This window comes from Macrotis lagotis, chromosome 1, assembly GCF_037893015.1.
Source record: "Macrotis lagotis isolate mMagLag1 chromosome 1, bilby.v1.9.chrom.fasta, whole genome shotgun sequence".
In the NCBI taxonomy this organism is placed as follows: Eukaryota; Metazoa; Chordata; class Mammalia; order Peramelemorphia; family Peramelidae; genus Macrotis; species Macrotis lagotis.
Window position 1 is genome coordinate 837,572,872 of NC_133658.1, and position 22,979 is coordinate 837,595,850.

General features: G+C 36.7%; 1 protein-coding gene and 1 pseudogene across 1 annotated transcript in view; both read right to left on the reverse strand.

Annotated features, from left to right (window-relative positions):
* Nucleotides 1-22,979, reverse strand: part of LOC141508601 (NACHT, LRR and PYD domains-containing protein 1a-like) — a 275,129-nt gene that overhangs the window by 27,393 nt on the left and 224,757 nt on the right. Inside the window, 1 exon segment of the mRNA XM_074217379.1 lies at nt 22,376-22,534. Coding sequence (XP_074073480.1) covers nt 22,376-22,534 — 159 coding nt within the window.
* LOC141508616 (cytochrome c oxidase subunit 7A2-like, mitochondrial pseudogene) lies at nt 19,762-20,571 on the reverse strand (annotated as a pseudogene).

The following is a 22,979-nucleotide window of genomic DNA, read 5'->3' on the forward strand; positions in this document are numbered from 1 at the left end:
GATCAAAGGGCCTAGAATACGATATTCCAAAAAAGCAAGGGAGCTTGGAATACAGACAAGAATTCACTATCCAGCAAAACTGAGCCTTCTCTTCCAGGGGAGAAGATGGACATTTAATGAAATAGGAGACTTTCAACTTTTCCTGATGAAACACCAGAACTTAATAGAAAATTTAGAATTCAAGCAGGAGACTCAAGAGTCACATAATAAGGTGGGGAAAAAACGGTTTAAAAAAAACTGCTGTTCAATAAGATGAAACTGGCTATATCCCTACCTGGGAGAAAGACTCTAATAACTCTTGAGAATTGTAACTCTATTGGAGATTATGCTTAGCCAGAAATGATGGACAGTCATGACTTTTCTGTGACTCAGACAGAATGATTTAAAAACAATACCTCCTTAAAAGGGGGAAAGTAAAGAGATGGGAGGATTTAGGAGAGTGAATGGGGTAAATTTCATTATAATAAGAGGTACAAAGGAACAATTGCAATAGAGGGGAAGGGGGGGTGAGAACCATCTGAATGTTACTCTCATCAGATTTGGCTTAAAGTTAACATACAAATACTCAGTTAAGTTAAGAAACTTATATTACCTTTCAAGTATCAAAAGGGGAAAAGGGGAGGGGAGGGGAAAGAAGAACTAAAGGAAGGAAGGGAAGGAAGAAGGGGCAAAGGGGAGGTGCTGATATAAGTGGGAACATATTAAAGGAGATGTTATTCAGAAATAAAATACTGGGGAATATGAATAAAGTGAAAAAAGGCAAAAAATACAGAGGAAAAACTGCATGGAGAGCAATAAATAGCTAATAAATATAACTTTGAATGTGAATTGGATGAACTCTCCCTTAACATGCAAGCAAATAGCAGAGTGGATTAAAAACCAGAATCCCACAATTTGCTACTTACAAGATACTCATTTGAAGCAGAGAGATACATATAGAGTAAAGGTAAAAGGTTAGAGCAAAATATATTTTGCTTCAGCTTAAGTGAAAAAAGCAAGGGTAGCAATCCTTATCACAGACAAAACAGTTGCAAAAATGGATCTCGTTAAAAGAGATAAGGAAGGAAACTATATCTTCTAAAAGGTACCATGGACAATAAAATAATTTCAGTACTAAATATGGATGCATAAAAATGGTATAGCATCCAAATTCTTACAGAAGTTGAAGGAGTTACAGGAAAACATAGCCAGAAAAACTCTACTAGTGGGAGACCTCAACCTCATGCTCTCAGGTTTAGATAAATCATAAAATAAACAAGAAAGAAGTTAAGGAGGTAAATAGATTGTTAGAAAACCTAGATTTGATAGACTTATGGAGGAAATTGAATGGGGATAGAAAGTAATATACTTATTTTTCTGTGGTACATGCCCCTTACACAAAAGTTTACCTTGTACTAGGGCATAAAAACTTAATAGTCAATTGCAGAAAGTCAGGAATAGTGAATATATCTTTCTCAGATCATAATGCAATAAAACCACATGCAATATTGGGCCAGGGAGATATAGACCCTTAACTAATTGGAAACTAAATAACCTCCTTTTTAAAAATGTGTGGATCAAACACAAATTGTAGAAAAAAATTAATGATTTCATCCTGGATAATGACAATAACAAGACAATATACCTAAACTGATGGGATACAGCCAAGACAGTTACCAGGGGATATATCATATCTTTAAATGCTTACATGAATAAATTAGAGAAAGAGGAAATCAATGAAGTAAACATAAAACTAAAAAAAATTACTGAAAAAAATTAAAACTCCTAATTATATACCAAATTAGAAATTCTAAAAATTAAAGGAGAAATTATTAAAATCAAAAGCAGAAAAAACTATTGAACTAATAAAACCAAGATTTGGTTTTATGAAAAAAAACAATAAAATTGATAAACCTCTGGTCAATTTGATTTAAAAAAAGAAAGAAGAAAACCAAATTCCTAGTATCATAAATGAAAAAAGGTGAACTCACCACCAATGAGTAGGAAAATAAAGTAATAATATTTTGCCCAACTGTGTGCCAATAAATTTGACAATCTAAGTGAAATGGACAAATATTTACAAAGATATAAGTTGCCCAGGTTAAATGAAGAAGAAATTAAAAACCTAAATAACCCTATCTCAGGAAAAACAATTCAACAATCCATTATTGAACTCCCTAAGAAAAAATTTCCAGGGCCAGATGGATTCACAAGTGAATTCTATCAAACATTTAAGGAACAATTTGTTCCAATTCTGTATAAACTCTTTGGAAAAATAGGTGAAGATGGAACTCTGCCTAACTCTTTCTATGACACCACGATAATGCTGATACCTAAACCAGGAAGAGTTAAAGCAGAGAAAGAAAATTATAGACCTATCTTCCTGATGAATATAGATATAAAATCTTAAATAAAATCTTAGCAAAATGATTATAACAAGTAATCAGTAGGATAATAATTATGACCAAATAGGATTTATCCCAGGAAGGCAAGATTGGTTCAATATTGGGAAAACTGTTAGTATAATTATATCAATAACAAATATATCAGAAACCATATGATTATATCAATAGATACAGAAAAAGCTTTTGGCAAAATACAGCACCCATTCCTACTAAAAACACTAGAGAGTGTAGGAATAAATGGATTTTTTCTTTAGAATAATAAGCAGCATCTATCTGAAACCATCAACAAGCCTTATATGCAATGGGCATAGGCTAGAGGCATTTCCGATAAGAAAAGGGATGAAACAAGGATACCCATTATCACCACTACTGTTTAATATTGTATTAGAAATGGTGGCTTCAGCAATAAGAGAAGAAAAAGAAATTGAAGGAATTAGAATAGGGAAGGAAGACACAAAACTCTTGCTCTTTTCAGATGACATGATGGTATACCTAGAGAATCCCCAAAAGTCATCTAAAAAACTACTAGAAATAATTAACAAAGTCACAGGATATAAAATAAACCCTCATAAATCATCAACATTTCTATATATGACTAGCAACATAAAGCAGAACAAGTTATAAAGAGAAATCTCATTCAAAGTAGTTTCAGGAAATATAAAATACTTGGGAGTCTACCAGCCAAAGTAGATTCAGAAACTTTTTGAAAACAATTATAAAACACTTTTCACACAAATAAAATCAGATTTAAATAACTGGGAAAATATCAACTGCTCATGGATAGGCCAAACTAATATAATGAAATGACAATTCTACCTAAATTAAACTACTTATTTAGTGCCCTACCAATCAAAATTCCACAAAATTAATGAGTTAGAAAGAATTGTAAGTAAATTCATATGGAGAAATAAGAAGTCGAGAATTTCCAGAAATTTAATGAAATAAAAAGTGCAAAAGAAGGAAGCTTAGCTCTATCAGATCTAAAATTATATTATAAAGCATCAGTCATCAAAACTGTCTGATATTGGCTAAGAAATAGAGTGGTGGATCAGTGGAACAGAGTAGGTGCAACAGCAGGAAATGATTATAGTAATCTGCTGTTTGATAAACCCAAAGAGTCCAGCTTTTGGGATAAAAACTCTTTGAGAAAAATGTCAAAATGGATACAGGATTTAGAAATAAAAAACAGTTTCATAAGCAAACTAGGGATCAAGGAATAGTTTACCTGTCAGATATATGGAAAGGGAAGCAGTTTATGGCCAAGGAAGAGATGGAGAACATCATTTAGAAACAAACTAGATAATTTTGATTACATTAAATTAAAAAGCTTTTGCATAGACAAAACTACTATAACCAAGATCAAAAGAAATGTGTAAATTGGGAAACAATTTTTACAACTTGTATTTCTGACAAAGGATTAATTTCTAAAATATACAGAGATCTGAGTCAATTTAAAAAAAAAGTCATTCCCCTATTGACAAAGGGTCAAATGGATATGCAAAGGCAATATACAAATGAGGAAATCACAGCAATTTATATTCATACAAAAAATTACTCTAAATCACTACTTGTTAGAGAAATGCAAATTAAAGTATTTCTGAGGTACAACTTCACAGTGCCCAGACTGGCCAACATGACCAGAAAGGACAATGATCAATGTTGGAAGGGATATAGGAAATCTGGGACAGTAATGCATTGTTGGTGGAGCTTGAGCTCATCTAACCTTTCTGGAGAGCAATTTGGAATTTCACCCAAAGGGCAACAAAAATATGCATACCCTTTGATGCAGCAATACCACTACTGGGTCTATTCCCTGAAGAGATCACCAAAAGGGTAAAAACATCTCTTGTACAAAAATATTCATAGCATCTTTGTTTGTGGTGGCAAAGAACTGGAAATTTAGTGAAGGAACATCAACTGTGGTATGGTTTAATAAACTGTGGTATGTGTATGTGATGGAACACTATTGTTCTATTAGAAACCAGGAGGGATGGGAATCCAGGGAAGTCTGGAAGGATATGCCTGAACTGATGCTGAGCAAGATGAGCATAGCCAGGAGACCACTGTATACCCTAACAGCAACATGGCTGAACAACCTTAATAGACTTGCTCATTCCATCAGTGCATCAATCAGGTACAATTTTGGGGTACCTGCGATGGCAAATACAATCTGTATCCAGAGAAAGAATTGTGGAGTTTAAACGACGACTAAAGACTATTATTACCTTTAATTAAAAAAAACCCTGTTATCTTATTATGTAATTTTGCTATCTCTTATACTTTATTTTTTCCCTTAAGGATATGATTTCTCTCTTATCACATTCAACTTAGATCAATGTATACCATGGAAACAATGTAAAGACTAACAGACTGCCCTCTGTGGGGGGATGGGGAGTAGGGAAGCAAGACTGGGGGAAAATTGCTAAATTCAAAATAAATAAATAAATTTTAAAAAAGGAAAAAAATACTGTCAGAACTAGATGACAAATGGAGTAGTCTAATTAAATATGACTAATTTTTCAAAGCATTATAACTAAGGAAAAATCAATAGATGGAGCTTTTCTTCTAAATGAGTATGCTTAAGGTGCTTACTAGAAAGATAATTATTTGAATGTTATGAATGGAATTTTCAATATCTTAATAAAAAATATAATTTTAAGGGAATAGGAAAAAAATTGGTCCAAATTATCAATAAGAGAGATAAGTAAACTGAAAGAACTCTAAGTTTCACTTATACCCAGAAAATTGGCAGATATTAAAAAATTTAAGAAGATTTAGAAAGCCCAGAATGCAAATATAATTTTGATATACCTATGAAATAATTAGTTAATTATTCAAGGAAAAATTGAAATTATGCCCCCTCAAAATCAATAAATTCTTAGCATCTAACTCTGTGATCTGTCACCAGTAATACACATAGCAAGGATGTCAATGATAGAAAGAAAGGTCATATAAAACAACAAAATGTTAATGTAGAGGGGGCTGCTAGGTGGCACAGTGGATAGAGCACCGGCCTTGGAGTCAAGAGTACCTGTGGGTTCAAATTTGGCTTCAGACCCTTAATAATTACCTAGCTGTGTGGCCTTGGGCAAGCCACTTAACCCCATTTGCCTTGCAAAAACCAAAAAAAAAATAATAAAAAAATTTTAAAAATGTTAATGTAGAATTCTTTGATAGCAAAATATTGGAAGAACAATAGGTACTATTGAATATGGAATGGCTAAACAAATGGTAGTAGATAATTTAGTGATTATAATGGCACTGTAAGAAACAAAGAGTATGAAAAGGATTTTGGGAAGGTGATGGAATAGGTCAGAAAACTTGAGAATCTCCAAATTTCCTCCACAAAAATAGAGAAAACATGTCCTCAGAGTGAACATAACTCAGCAACAATAAACCAAACCAGGGTAATGCAAGTTATCAACCTTAGATAATTTGAAAATGTTGCCAATTGTTTGATTATCCCCCTGTGAAGAATCACACTTTTGACCCAGGAAAGCAAGTGTAAAAGAAAAGAGTTAAAAGTTAAATTAAAAGAAGTTACAATAGGGGCTGCCAGGTGGCGCAGTCAATAGAGCTCCAGCCCTGGAGTCAGTTGTACCTAAGTTTAAATCTGGCCTCAGGCACTTAATAATTAGCTAACTATATGACCTTGGGTAAGTCACTTAACCCCATTGCCTTGCCAAAAAAGAAAAAGTTACAACACAAAAGAAAGTAAGAAAAAAGATAAGAAGAGATTAAGAAAAAGCCATGTAGATTGCTGATTAATCATGGAAGACCAGCTGCCAGGCTCAGCAGAAGTCTGGAGGAAGGGGGGGGGCAGGGGCAAGCAGCCATGAGGCTTGGCTTTGCCAGGCCACATGGTTAGGCACATGATGCTCCACATGGATTAAAGAAGAGCCAGAGAAAGCCTCATCCTTCTGGATGGCAGGTCACAAGTGGTGGCATTTCCTGTTATATACACCTCTAGGTAGGCTAGACAGAGGGTGGTGCTTGAAAGTGGTCTTATACCTTGGAGCAGTTAACTTCCAATGGTAATCTACATGCCCGTCCTTCTTGCCCTTCCTAACATGCTATGGCTATGACCAAGGTTAGGTGAAGGGGGAAATGGGGGATAAGATGCAACCAACAGGGTCAAGGGGAAACAGGACACTATCAAGAGTGTCCGAGGGAGGCAGAATCTCAAGAGTGGGAACCTCCACCCATTTAATAGATTTTGTTTCTGCTACATTCACAATTCTCTACATCAAGAAGACCCAGGAAAGACTTGAACTCTGGAGGTGTATGTTTTTTCTGAGTAAAATGCAAACATAACAGGATTATTCTACTGGGGGTAGCTGAGCTGGGAGGAAGTGTCAATTTCAAGAACTTTTACTTGCAGATAGTGTGGAGTTGAGGCTGAGTAGGTGAAAATTGAAGGACCTTCCACTATTGAGGGTTGTCAAAGCATAACTATGCTGACCTGTTATAGTCCCTTGCTGCAGTGCCTGTATTTTAATCCTGTGCTGTAGCTTCAGGGTAAAAGGAGCTGGCATATGCTTTATGAATGCAATAGGAGAGGGGCAGGGAGCCAGCTGGCTGTGGTACTTGCAGAAGAACAGAGTTCCTGGTTTCAGGTTAACAGGGCTGAAAGGACAGTTGTAGGTACCAAAGGTACCAGAGACACCAAAAGGAACAAAAGCATTTGTGGGACAGAGTAACTGGGGACCTGAGCCATGGATAATGGGTGGAGAGAAATGCCCAATCTTGACCTTTGGAACAAAACTTAGAAAATAGCAGTAAGAAAGATCTGAATACTAGGGCATCATTTCCCACAACTGGGAAATAAAACTTGACTATTACCAATATGCTGATAAATTTAATTTTTAAAAAAAAATATTTATTTAAAGCATTGTGGTTAAGTGACTTGCCCAAGGTCACACAACTGGGCAATTATTAAGTGGGACAGAGTGGGGACCTCAGCCATGGATAATGGGTAGAGAGAAATGTCCAAGTTTGACCTTTGGAACAAAATTCAGAAAATAGTAGTAAGAAGTATCTGAATACTGGGGCATCATTTTCCATATCTGGGAACTAAAACTTGAATACTAAAATATGCTGCTAAAATTGATTTTTAAAACTTTTTTATTTATTTAAAGCATTGTGATTAAGACTTGCCCAAGTCACACAGCTAGGCAATTATTAAAGTGTCTGAGGCTGGATTTGAGCTCAAGTCTTCCTGACACCAAGGCCAGTGCTCTATTCACTGCATCTCCTAGATAACTCTAAAAATAAATTAAATGAAAATTGCAAACACAAAGGAGAAAAAGCCCAATCATAACTACTATAAGGATAAAGAAAATCTAGATCCACATTCAGAGGAAGATAGTGGAGCTAAAAATGTCACTTCTTTTTCTCTAAGAAATGTCAAATGATCATCAACCCAAAAAGATTTTGGAAAATGATGAAAAAGACTTTAAAATCAAATAAAAGAGACTGATGAAAAATCAAAAAAAAATAACAAGAGCAATCCAAGGAAATTATGAAAAGAAATAATTCAACAAAATGGAAATAAACAATCAAAAACTTAATGAAGAAAATGATTCCTTGAAAACCAAAATTGGGTGAGGGGAAGCTAAAGACATTATAAGACACCAATAAATAATAAAAGAAAATGAAAAGAATGAAAAAAATAGAAGATAATATGAAACATCCCATTAGAAAAACAATTGATCTGGTGAACAGATTTTAGGAGAAGCAATTTAAAATTAATTGATTTACCTGAAAATGATAAAAAAAATCTTGTTACAATATTGAAAGAAATTTTTAAGGAAAATTGCCCTAAAGTTCTAGAACAATAAGGTAAAGCAGAAATAGAAAAAAAAAATCCACTTATCACCACATGAAAGCATTTCTATGAATAAAACATACAGAATTATTATAGCCATGATTAAAGGGAGAATATTTCAAGCAAGAAGAAAAAAATACCTAACAATTTAAATATAATGGAGCTTCTTGTTTAGATTTGGCTTTATTTGTAATTCGGTTCATACACTTTTGGGATTTGTCTTAGGGAGTAGATTCCAAATATTTTAAGTTATCTATGGCTACTTTAAATGGAATTTTTCTTTCTATCTCTTGCTTTTGGGATTTTTTGGTCATATATAAAAATGTTGATGATTTATGTGGGTTTATTTTACATCTTGAAACTTTGCTAAAGTAGCTAATTATTTCAAGTAATTTTTTTTTACTTGATTTGTTAAGGGTTCTCTTAAATGTACCATCATATTGTCTACAAAGAGTGAAAGTTTCATTTTCTCTTAGCCTATTCTAATTCCTTCAATATCTTTCTTTTTTATGGCTAAAACTAATATATTTTTTTACATTTTTATCTTCCAACTACATGCAATTGTAGCTTTCATTTACGTAGTTTTCATTTTTTTTCTCAAGGGTTTTGAGTTTTACATTTTTATCCCTCCCTACCTTTCATCACCATTCCCTTGACACAAAGCAATCTCTTATAGGCTGTCCATGTATCACCATGTTGATATGGATCCATTTTCATTATGTTGTGAAAGAAGAATGAAATTCAAATGGAAAAAAGAGAGAAAAAAGAAATAAAACATAAGAACTTTTAAAAACATTTCTAATAGAATATTGAATAATAATGGTGATTCTGGGCATCATTGTTTCACTCTTAATCTTTTTTGGAAATGTTTCAAACTTATCCCCATTTTATATATTTGCTGATGGTTTTAGCAAGATACTGCTTATCATTTTAAGTAAAATTGCAGTTATTCTTATGTTCTTTAGTGTTTTTAATAGAAACAAGTGCTGTATTTTGTCAAAGTTTTTTTTTCAGGATCTTTTGTGAAAACTGTAAGATTTCTATTAGTTTTGTTATTGATATGATCAATTATGTTGATTGTTTTCTTAATATTGAATCAACCCTGCATAGCTGGCATAAATCCTACCTGACCATTGCATATTATCCTATTAATAACTTGTAATCTCATTCATAAAATCTCTTTTAAAAATTTTGCATAAATATTCATTAGGGAGTTTTATCTTTAATTTTCTTTCTCTGCTTTGTCTCTTCCTGGTTTAGGTATCTATGATACTATGTTGGTGTAATAGAAGGAATTTGACAGAACTCCTTCTTCACCTATTTTTTTCACATAGCTTAAACAGAATTGCAATTAATTATTCTTTGAATGTTTAGTAGAATTCATTTATAAATTCATCTGACCCTGTACAGTTTTCTCTTTGGAAGCTTACTGATGGTTTCTTCCATTTCTTTTTTGTGAAATGGGATTATCTACGTATTTTCTTTCCTCTTCTGTTAATCTGGGTAGTTTATATTATTGTCAATATTCATCCATATCACTTACATTATACAATTTGTGGGCATATAGTTGGGCAAAATAGCTTTGATTATTACTGTAATTTTCTTTTTTTTTTTGGTGATGGGTTCACTCTTTTCATTTTTGATACTGGTAATAAGACTTGCTTCTATCTTTTTTTAAAAATCAGATTAACCAAAGGTTTAACTATTTTTAGAAAACCAACTCACTATTATTTTTGTTCAATAGTTATCTTACTTTTAATTTTATTAATTTCTCCTTTGAAATTCAGAATTTCTTTTTTTTTTAGTTTTTTTTTTTGTGAGGCAAATGGGGTTAAGTGGCTTGCCCAAGGCCACACAGCTAGGTAATTATTAAGTGTCTGAGACCGGATTTGAACCCAGGTACTCCTGACTCCAAGGCCGGTGCTTTATCCACTACACCACCTAGCTGCCCCACTACGCCAACTAGCTGCCCCCAGAATTTCTAATTTAGTATTTAATTTATTCTTTTTTCTAACTTTTTTAGTTGCATGTCCAATTCATTGATTTCCCCAAATAACTATTTTGCCTGCATCCTACTTAGTAAAATGTTTCATTTTTGTCATTTTCTTGGATGAAATTGTTGATTATTTCAATGATTTGTTGTTTGATCCCATAATTCCTTAAAATGAGGTTACTGCTTTCAATTAATTTTTCCTTATTTTTCCATGATCCTTATTACACATGATTTCTATTGCAACATAATCTGAAAAGGAAGCATGTAACATTTATGCCTTTCTGCATTTGATTCTGAGGTTTTTAATCTCCTAATTCACAGTCAATTTTTGTGCTGGTGTCATGTGCTGCAGAGAAAAAGGCATATTCCTTTTTATTCCCATTCACTTTTTCTCCAGAGGTCTATTGTGTCTAACTTTTTTTTAAGACAATGGGTTTAAGTGACTTGTGTAAGGTCACACAGCTGTCTGAGGACAAATTTGAACTCAGGTACTCCTGACTCCAGGGCCAGTACTCTATCCACTGTGCCACTTAACTGCCCCTATTGTATCTAACTTTTATAAAATTCTAATCATCTTCTTTACTTCTTTCTTATTTTTGTGGTTAGATTTATGTAATTCTGAGAGAGGAAGATTGAGCTCCCCCATTAATATAGTTTTGCTCTCTATATCTCTCTGTAATTTGTTAACTTCTTCTTTAAGCATTTATATACTATTCCACTTGGTGCATATGTGTTTAATATTAATTTTACTTCATTGTTTGTAGTACCTTTTAAAAATATAATTTTCCTCATTATTCCTTTTGATAAAATTTATTTTTTCTTTTGATTTTTCAAAGATCAGGATTTTTGCCTCTGTTATTTGTACTTCAATTGAAGCATAATATATTCTGCTCCGGTCATTTGCTTTTGTTCCATGTGTATCTCTATGCCGCAGATATATTTCTTATAAACAACAAATGATTATAGGACACTGATTTTCAATCTACTCTGTTATCTTCTTCCATTTTTGGGTAGAGTTCATTCCATTCATATCTTCTTCCATTTTTTGGGTAGAGTTCATTCCATTCACATTCATAGTTATTATTTATATAACTCTCCTCTACCCTTTTTCCTATTCCACCCCCCTCCATTTGTACTTTTCTCTTTCCTTTCATCCTATCCCTCCTCACCAGAGTTTTGCTTCTGACTACCAATAAAATATAGAGATAAAATTAAGTAAACATTTTTTTAAAAAAAAGTAAAAGGGGAAAGGGAGAAGGAAAGGAAAAAAGCCTGACAGAGAGGCAGTAGCCAAAAACATTGGTGAGGAGGGATAAGGGAAAAGGAAAAAAGAAAAGTACAGAGCAAAGATAGCATGGGGGGAGGGAAATACAATTAGTAATTATAGCTGCAAATATGAATGCGATGAATTTTCCTATAAAAAAAAGAAGCAGCTAGCAGGGTAGATTAAAAACGAGAATCCTACAATATGGTGTTTACAAGAAAAACATTTCAAGTAGAGAGATAACACAGTGCTTGGTAGAATTTCATGTAGATGATATCTAGCAGCTACTATGTTGAAGGATTGTAGGTCTTGGAACACTATATAAGTTACCAAGGGTATCTTATCCAGCAAAGTTAATTATAATCCTAAAACAAAGAAAATTAATGTTTAACAAATTGAAAGTCTTTCAGGTATTGTGAAAAAAAAAGAACTTAATTGAAAATTTATCAAAAAAGATCCAAGAGACATATAAGGTAAACACTAAAGACCAATTATATGTGAATATGCTATTGCTGCTCTTATGACTATCATCATAATTTGGACAGTTTGAAAGAAAGGCTTGGGTTGAGCTGTTGGGGGGGGGGATTCTAAAAAATGAAACTGAATCGGCAGAGATAAAAAGGAGTAAATCTCTCATACAAATGAGGCATGAAAGAAAGAACTAATAAAGAAGCAACTTGGAGTAGATGGTTGATATCACTGGAGCCTTACTCTCATTGGAAATAGGTTAAAAAGGGAAAAATAAAGGGTGGAATCAAGATGGCAGTATTAAGACAGGGACTCAACTGAATTCTCCCCCAAACCACTCCAGATACCTTTAAATAATGACTTTAACCAATTTTAGAATGGCAGAATCCACAAAAAAGACTGAGTGAAACAATTTTCCAGCCTAAGACAACTTGGAAGATTTGTGAGAAGAGTCTGTTGCCCTGGAGTGAGAGAGGAGTGCAGGGTAGTATAGGCTGCATTGAAGTGAACTGGACCTAGCTATCCAGGAGTAAGAAGTCTGATGCCTGGTCAGTGGCAGCAGTGGCACTTTCCAGACCTCTTAGATCAGGAATCACCAAGTACACCAAGGAAGATCAACAGGAAAACTGCCACACTGGAGTGAGATTGGAACACAGTTCCAATCTCAACAATGCAGACTTGACCCCAGCAGATCAGGAACAGGTCTTGACAACCACTGAATCTCCAGTAGCAGCTGCTTCAGGAACACTCAGCCTACAGATGGTAGAGAAATCAGAGAGAGATTGCAGGGGGCTCTTTGCTTTCACTGAGTTAGGACTCTATTGCTTTGCCCATACTCAGACTGGATCCCAGAAAGGAGGAGAACAACAGAGCTTACTGCCTTAGCAAAACAGGTACCCTCAAGGAAGTGTGGAGTTCTTGTGGTCACAGACCAGAGAACAGGCTGAGAGAGTGGTCATAGTCTATCATAAGGAGGCTTAGGGGAATTCAAAACTTTCAAGTTCCCTGGGGTATCTCTGAAAATAGTTTCAAATACCCTCAAAAGCTTGGGGCAATGTGACCTCTATCCTGGAAACAGAGCTCCACCTTAACAAAAAGATAAAATCACCTGATTTTAGCCTGGGGGAAATGAGTAAACAACAAAAGAAACAAATCAACCATTGTTAGTTACTTTGATCATTTAGAAGATCAAAATACACACTCAGAAGAAGAAAATGTCAAAATTTATGTATCCAAAGTCTTCAAGAAAAATAAGAATTAGTCTTAGGTCATGAAAAAGCTCAAAAAGGCTTTTGGAAATCAGATAAGGGAAGCAGAGGAAAAATTGGGAAGACAAATGTAAGTAATGTGAGAAAATCATGAAAACTGCATTGGCTCCTTGGTAAAAGAAATACAAAATATACTGAAGAAAATAAGAATTGGACAGGTCCAAATGGGAAAAAAAGTGATCCAAAAAGCCCAATGAGGAGCATTGGCCAAATGGAAAGAGATACAAAAGTTCACTGAAAAAAAAGATATCCTTAAAATATAGAATATAACAAAAGAAAACTGATAACTGTGAGAAATCAAGAAACAATAAAACAAAATGAATGAAACACAAGACAGAAATGTGAAATACCTCATTGGAAAAGCAATTGACCTGAAAAAAATATCCAGGAGATAATTTAAAAAATACTGACAACCTGAAAGCCATTACTAAAATAAGAGTCTAGATGCCATTTTTCAAGAAATTATTCAGGAAAACTCTGATATTCTAGAAACAGAGGGTAAAATAGAAATTGAAATAATCCACTAATCACCTCCTGAAACAGAGTACAAAATGGAAACTTCCAGTAATATCATCATTAAATTTAAGAACTCCCAAGTCAAGGAGAAAATATTACAAACAGCCATAAAAAATATTTCATATATTGTAGAGCCACAGTAAGAATAACACAAGATTTAGCAGCTTCTTCATTAAGGGATCATAGGGATTGGAATGTGATAGTACAGTAGACAAAAGATTACAACTAAGGATCAACTTGTCAACAAAACTGAATATACTCTTTCAGGGAAAAAGATGGATATTCAGTAAAATAGGGGTCTTTCAAATTTTCCTTGTGAAATGACCAGAGCTGAACTGAAAATCTGATCTTCAAATACAGTGAACCATTAAAAAAAACGATAAACAGGAAAGGTATATCATAAGGATCCAGAGAGTGACCCGGTGAGTCATTTCTTCAGTCCAAGGTAACCTGGAAGATCATGGGAAAACTATTCCATGGGGTTGGAGGAGGTGGTAGCATAACCAGGACCACCAGGTGGGAGCGAAGGAATGCCAGTCTTCTGGGAACAGCCCATGGGGTGCCTAGGTCACTGGGGGCCTCAACACATGGCAGCAGAAGAAGTTTTCAGACCTGCCAACCCAGGAACATCAAGAATAACATGGAAGATCAGTGGGGAAACTTCTGCCAGAGTGAACACAGAGCCCATGCTAGTCTGGCCCTCAATGCAGTCCAGATTCCAAGAAATGGAAGCAGGTCTGTGGATCCACCCAGCAGGGAGCCTCTTGACAACTGCTCCTAGAGCACCCAGCCCAAGGAAATTAAGGGAGTGGGAGAGAGACTATTGATGTCTCTCCTCTGTCCCTGGGCAGGACTCTGGTGTTGTGCCCACAGTCTGGGGCCCCCCCAGAGCCAAAGAACAGGGACCTTCCTTGCTGCTCCAGGGCCGAGGGGGTATGCTTGTGATTATCTACAAACCAGAGCACAAGCAGGAGAGCAGTCAGAACCTTGGAAGAACTGTTGTCCTTGTGGGGGTGTTTGAATAATACTCAGAAACACCTCAAAATCAGGGCACAGACTGGGGAAATGAGTAAATAGAAATAAAGGAACCTGACCATAGACAATTACTTTGGTCCCATGGAGTGTCAAAACACACACTCAGAAGATGACAAAGTCCAAGCTTCAGTATCCAAAGACTCAAAAAAAAAAAATAGGAACTGTGTTCAAGCTATGGTCAGAGCTCAAAAAAGATTTGGAAAATCAAGTAAAGGAGGTGGAAGAAAAACTGGGGGGGAAAAAATGAGAGTGATGCAGGAAAAACATGAAAACCAAGTCAGCAGCTTGGGGAAGGAGATACCAAAAATGCCAAAGAAAACAGCATGTTAAAACCAATTTAGGTCAAATGGAAAAAGCAGTCCAAAAAACTTAATGAGGAGAAGAAGAACTGGTCAGATGAAAAGTGAAATCAGATTGCTCTCTGAAGAAAATTACACCTTCAAATGTAGAATGGAGCTAAAGGAAGCTGATGAATTTGGGAGTAATCAAGAAACAATAAAATAATATCAAAAGAATGAAAAACTGGAAGAAAAGGTGAACTATCTCATTGGAAAAATAACTGACCTGGAGAACAGATCCAAGAGATACAATTTAAAAATTATTAGACTACCTGAAAATCATGATCTAGAAAAGAGCTTTGTCTTCATTTTTAAAGAATTTCTACAGGAAAATTTTGCCCTGATATCCTAGAAGCAGAGGGCAAAATAAAAATTGAGAAAAATCCACTGATCTCCTCCTGAAAGAGATAAAAAAAATAACCCCCAGGAATATAGCCAAATTTGAAAACTCCCAAGGCAGAGAGAAAATATTACAAGCAGCCAGAAGGAAATCAGATATCATGGCACTGCAGTCAGGATTACATAGGACTTAGCAGCATTCACATTAAGGGCTTTTAAGACTTGGAATATAATATTCTGGAAGGCAAAAAAAAGCTTGGAATACAATCAAGAATCAATTATCCAGCAAAACCGAACATCTCCAGAGGAAAAGATGGACATTCAATGAAATAGGAAAGTTTCAGATGTTTCCATTGAAACAGATAGAGCTGAACAGAAAATTTGATCTCCAAGTAAAGGACTCAGTTGAAGCATAGAGAGAGAGTGGGCAGGAAGGGCAAATTATGAGGGATTTAATGATGAGGAGCTGTGTGCATTCCTGCATGGGAAGATGATACTGATGACACTCATATGAATCTTCTCATTTATTAGAATAGTTAGAAGGAGCATATCTAGACAAGGCCCAGGAGGGAACTGAATAGGAAGGTATAATATATTGTAAAGATGGAGTCAATAGGCACAAAGGGAATGTACTGAGAGAAAGGGAAAGGAGAGGTAGAATGGACTAAGATATTTCTCAGAAGAGTCAAGAAAAAGCTTTTGCAATAGAGCAGAAGGGGGAAGGTGAGGGGAAATGAATGAGCTTTCATTCTTATCAGAAATGGCTCAGAGAGGAAACAACATACACTCTTTTTTTTTGAAACTTCTCAATTCTTGCATTTATTCCACAAGCAAAAATAAATTATACCATAAGGCTACAGCAATTTAACAAGAGTAAAGAAGAACCACAGGGAGGGAAATACTGTACAACAGTTCAGTCCAAAGTGCAAAACTTTCAATAAGAGCTGTTCTGTTCCCATGGTGGAATAAATGCAGAATCTTCATTTCTGGAATATTTAAAGATCAGGCATATAACCTCTTTGAAACTATATGACAGATAAGCTAAGGACTCTAACTAAACTTTTGAGAGACAGAACCCACAAAGGGACCCAGTGAGGCAGTTCTCCTACTCAAGGTAACCTGGAAAAGAGCAGAAAGGCTCTGCTCCCTGGGGTCAGAGGGGCACCTGCCAGAGGGGTGGCCCACCAGAGCGAAAGAACTTCAGTCTCCCGGATGCAGCCCCAGGGTGCTGGGAGCCGTGGCTCACAGCAGCGGGGGAGTCTCCTGAGCTGCACCCTGGGGAGCACCAGGCATAAAGTGGGGGAACAGCGGGGGACCTCTGCCAGAACGAGCACGTAGAGCCCAGCCCTCAGGGCACACAGCCAGCAGCTTGGTCTTTCCACAGCCCAGACCCGGAAACAGAAGCAGGCTGAGCCAGTAAGCAGGAGCCCCCAGGGCATGAGCCCATTGAGCTGAGGGAGGGGAGTGAAGAGAAAGAGACTGCAGAGCTCTGTCCTCTGCCCCTGGAACAGGACTCTGGGGCTCTGACCACATTCAGATCCTGATCCCAGGCTAGGCGCCCCCATAGAACAACAGGTCCCCCACACCTCGGCCCCGTGGCAGAGGGGGGCACTTATGGTCATTCACAGACCAGGAGGGTGGACAGAGCCTCACACACTGAGACCCTTGTGGGAATGTCCCAAAATCTCAGGAAGCACCCCAAAACCAGGCCCAGGCTGGGAAAATGAGCAAGCAGAGAAACAAGAGGAAGACTATTGAGAAATATTTTGCAAATGAGCCCAAGAATGACCAAAATTCTCAGTCTGAAGATGAGGAAGCACAAGCTCCTGCATCTAAAGACTCCAAGAAAAACAGAAATTGGGCTCAGGCTATGACAGCTCAAAAAAGACTTTGAACATCAAATGAGGGAGTTAGAAGAAAACGTGGGAAAAGAAATGAGAGAGATGCAAGAAAAACATGAAAATGAAGTCAGCAGCTTAGTCAAGGAAATCCAAAAAAATGCTGAAGAAAATAGCATGCTAAAAACCAGCTTAGGTCAAATGGATAAAACAGTTCAAAAAGTTATTGAGGAGAAGAATGCTTTAAAAAACAAAATTGACCAGATGTAAAAAGAGATAAGAAAACTCTCTGAGGAGAACAAATCCTTCAGACAAAGAATAGACTTCAGGGAGATTGATGAATTTACCAGAAATCAGGAATCAATACTTCAAAACCAAAAAAAAAAAAAGAAAAATTAGAAGAAAATGTGAAATATCTCATTGGAAAAACAACTGATATGGAAAACAGACTTAGGAAAGATAATTTAAAAATTATTGGAATACCTGAAAGTCATGATCAGGAAAAGAGCCTTGATATCATTTTCAAAGAATTACTACAGGAAAATTGCCCTGATATTCTAGAAGCAGAGGGCAAAATAGAAATGGAGAGAATCCACTGATCCCCCCCGAGAAAGAGATCCCAAAAAACCAGCCCCTAGCAATATTATAGCCAAGTCCCAGAACTCCCAAGTCAAAGAGAAAATATTACAAGCAGCCAGAAGGACACAGTTCAAATATCATGGAGCTGCAGTCAGGATCACACAGGACTTAGCAGCAACTACATTGGAAGCTTGTAGGGCTTGGAATACAACATACCGGAAAGCAAAAGAGCTTAGAATGCAGCCAAGAATCAACTACCCTGCAAGGCTGAATGTCCTCTTCCAGGGAAAAAGATGGACTTTCAATGAACCAGGGGAATTTCAAATGTTCCTTTTGGAATGGCCAGAGCTGAACAGAAGGTTTGATCTTCAGATACAGGACTCAGGTGAAGCATGGAGATTGGAGGAGAGGGGGGAAATATGAGGGACTTAATGAGGATGAACTGCATGTATAGAAAAATGATACTGATAATATTCATATGAACCTTCTCAGTTAATAGAGCAGGTAGAGGGAGCTTTTATAGTTGAAGCACAGGAGAAAGCTGAATTCAAAGATAAAATATGGTGTAAAAATGGAGTCAATAGAAAAAAAGGGAAATGGAATGGGAGAAAGAAAAAGGAGAGGGGGAATAGTCCAAGATATTTCACATAATAAGGTTTTTTTTTTTATTACAATGAGCTATTGCAGTGAGATGGAATGGGGGAGGCAAGGGGGAATGAGGGAATCTTCACTCTCATCAGAGGTGGCTAGGAGAGGAAACAGCAAATATACTCAATGGGGTATAGATATCTGGAGTAAGAAGGAGGGAGCAGGGGGAAGGGGTGGGGATGTGAATAAAGGAGGAGAGGATGGACCATGGGGGGAGAGTGGTCAGATATAACACATTTTCTTTTTTACTTCTTGCAAGGGGCTGGGATTGGATGGCCTGCCCAGGACCATAGGGCCAGGTGGATTCTGGGCCTAAGGGGTGGTATGGGGGCTTGGGGCTTCTTGGCCCCAGGACCAGGGTTCTGTCTGCTGCACCACTCAGCTACCCTACAGCAGAGTCAGAGTGAAAGGAGAGAGAAAATAGAGTACATGGTAGTGGAGAAATAAGAAAGGAGGGAGTTGCGATCAGCAATGGCAACAGTGGAAAAATATGGAAGTAACTTTTGTGATGGACTTATCATAAAGAATGTGATCCACCCGGGACAGAGTTGTTGGTGTTGGAACAAAGACTCAAGCACATTTTTTGTTATTATTATTTGGGGGAGGGTGCAGGGCAAGTGAGGATGGTTGGCCTGTCTGGGGCCACATAGCAGGGTGATCTTTGGGTGTCTGGGGCTGGATTTGGACCCAGGTGCTCCTGGCTCAAGGGCCAATGCTCTGTCTGCCACCCAGCCACCCCTACTATTATTACTGTTTTATTTCATTTTGGGTCTTTTTTTTTCTTCTTTTTGGTTTTTGCAGGGCAGTGGGGATTGGGTGGCTTGCATGTCACCCAGCTGGGTGATTGTTGGGTCTACAGGGCTGGATGTGGGCTCAGGTGGTCGTGGCTCCAGGGCTGGTGCTTTGTCCATTGTGCTACCTGGCCATACCTACAATTATTACTATTATTTTTTTTAATTTTAATTTTTTTTCTCTCCCCTTTACTCTTTTCGCCCAAGCAAGTCTATCTATCTTCATGGGGGGAGGAGTATTTTGTTTACTTGTAAACAAGAATATTTTATTAATGTAAAAAAACATTTGTACAAAATGAGAATAAAAAAATAAATTAAAAAAAGAAACTATATGACAAAGTTACAGGTATTATGGATAGTTAACAAAATCTAATTTCTATTAATATCATGCTGCAAGATGAAAAAATTCTCCAAATTAACAACTAATTAAATTCCCAGTGAAACCTGTGGTGTCAGAAAAAACAGATTTTTGGCATCAGAATGTTAAAGGCCTTGTTATCACTGGTGCTGGTTTCAGTGAATCCCCTCCTCCCAGCACATCTGGTGACAGAAAAGCTTCCCCAACTTAGAATCTCTCTTGTGGGCTGGAAGGCACAACCAGAAATCTCTGGTGGCCTTATCAAAGTGAGTTGTGAATGAGCTAGCCTGCCAACCTCTGGAGAAATATGAGAGGTCAAATTAGAAGGGCATCATCACTTTTGCTTGAATAATAACTAACTTCAAAATGTTCTGATAACCCATTTATTTTCAGAAACCAACCAACCAAAATGTTTCCTCATTGATCAGCCCTCTAATTCATTCTGAACAATATAAACTTACACAGGTCAAAAAAATCACTATTAGGAAAATAGACAATTCAAAGGGTTTTATGCCAAAGCTCTTGTTAATAAATCAGTACTATGAAATGCAGTTCATTTATTTTTGGGTTGTGAAGCCATGTAGAGAGCTATCAGGCAGTAGATGGTCCCTCCCAGAGTCAAAGCCATGGTGGTCCGATAGAGCATTTGGTCAGGTAGACCGTCTTTCAAGTGGACAGGTAGACCATCAGACTTCTGAAAAAATTTCTGCAGCTCTGGAACTTTGTTTTTCCCAGCATAATCATATGCAGCTATTTCTGAGGCAAATTTTGTTGGTGTGGCAAATATGATAGGTGGTGATTCTGAGGATACCACAGGTTTTAAACCCTGAGGGCTGTAGGAGGACGAGGCCCAGGCCCCGGCCAGCTTCTGGGTGAAGCCGCTGAACTTGTAGTACATGTCGCCCGCGCGCCCGACCTCCGGAGCCGGGGGGGGGGGGGGGGGGGGGGGGGCGGGGGGGGCGCGGGACCTGGAGAGCAACGTACACTCTTAATAGGGTATAGAAATCTTTTGCCTAAGTGGAAAAAAGGGATGGAAGATAGGAGACAGGGGGTAGGGAGGAGGAATATAGGTGATTAAAGCAGAGTGTAGATTATGGGAGAGGGTAGTCAGATACAACACATTATTTTTTGGAAGGTAGTGGGTTGGGCATCAAACCTGGGAGCACACAGCTGGTAGTTGCTGGATATCTGGGATGGGATGAGGTCTCAGGGCCTTCTGGCCCCCAGGGCTGGTGCTCTGTCCCCTGTACCACTCGGCTGTCCAATAGCACAGAGGGACAGAGTGAAAGGAGAGAGAAAATAGAATAAATGGAAGTGGGGAGGAATAGATAGAATTACAATCGGAAATAGCAACTGTGAGTAAAAATATAGACATAGCTTCTCTCATAAACTTATGATAAAGAATGTGATCCACCCCAGAGACAGAGCTAATGGTTTTTGAACACAGACTGAAGCACATTTTTTTCCTCTTTCTTTCAGTTTATTTCTTGTGAGGTTTTTTATTTTTATGGAGGAGTAGGGATTATGTTTACTCTTACATCAAGACTATTTTAGTAATGTATAAATAGAACTATAAATAAAAAATTAAATAATTTGACAGTATAAAACACTTGAAAGACAGACAAGCACTTGAAAAACAGACAAAGGAGCTACATAAAGAGAAACATGAAACACTAACATCAGATTTTAAAAAATTAGATAAATATTCATTGTTCATGGGGAGGTGTTTAAAACATTTAAATTTTTTAAAAAAAATTTAAATGACAATTTTTTCCTAACTATTCTATTCAGTGCCACCCCAATTAAACCATTAAAATTATTTTACTGACTTAGAAAAAATAATAATAGGATTCATTTGGAAAACTAAAGGTCAAGAAGTTCAAAGAAACAAAGGAATAAAGGTAGGGGAGAGAGAGTGGGGAAAAGAAAAAAATAATATATAGAAGAAAACAAAAGAAAACCTAGAAGGAAGCACAGAGCAGCACAGTTGTTTTGAAAAAAAATGTCTTGGATTTATTACATGCGTTTTGTGAAATGAAGGTATATTGCTTTAAAATCCGCTCATGTTCTATCTACTGTGTACATGGAAGCATTTTTTTTTCCTTTTCTCATTTTGAATTTAAGCTTACAATGAATAAATAATATTTAAAAAGAAACAATATGAATTCAGAGAAATGTGGGAAGACATCTCTGAAGTGATATAGACTTAAGAAATTAAAGTTGATACTGTATACTATTGTGCTGTATTGTGACCAATAACAGCACTGGAAAGGAGTTAAATTGTAAAAGGACACAAATTTTCGAGATTCAAAGCTTGGTTGAAATATGAAGGAGACCCTTTTTCCACAGAAAGGTACTCTTTCAGTAATATTTATTTACTGAAGTGTGATTATTTTTTCCCATTATTATTTATCAATCCAATTCCTCTTCCTTACACCAGAGCTGAACTCCTCTAGCACAAGAAACATAGGGGAAAGAAAACATGGGGGAACTTTTATCAATTCTTGGAGTAGTTTCAATGGGATATTAGAGAGAAGGGGTCAAAAGCCTGGTGAAGAAGAGGGTCTATTCTGCAACATTTCCTGGAAGAATAAAGGTGCTTAAAGTCCTGCCATAATCTCCGACAGGCAGAACACAGTCAACTTCCTCAAATCAACATTGTTTGCCTGCTTACTTTAACATTGTGTCCCTAATGCATTGTTCAGGGAGGACATTTGTTGGGGGCTTACCTTAGTGTCTGTAGCTGACAATTCTTTTTCCCCATTTTATCCTGTGGCAGCCCCTTGCCATCATCCACAAAGAAAATATTCCTCAAGTGCAGGTTTTTCAAACTGGGAGCAGAACAGAGATACTGACACTGCACATAAGTTACCTTGAAGCCATCCAACCTGTAGGATACAACATAGGTTAATGAATCATTTCCCCATCCAGGTTACTTCTTTCTTCACTTTTTGGAAAGGAACTCAGAAGCACCATTGCTTTCTAGCCACTATCCTCACCATTCCACCAGAAACAGTTCAATTTCCTTAAAAAATTGTCCCTTCCTAATCTAATGTATCAACTCATTCTTGCCATTCTGATCTTCATGCCTGTGCTACATTAGGTCAACCATTTGACCTATGAAGGGCAAGAAAATAAGGAAAAAAATTGATACTGATAATTACTAGAAATAATGTGGGGAGAAGAATTAATTGACATGAACACTCAGTATTTTTGGCATTTAACTACTACAACAATGAACAAAAGCTGTACATACTCTTGTAATTCTTTTCATTTTGAAAAAAAGTTCCACTATTTTTACAGCACTTCCATTTCTATATATATTCCCTGGCC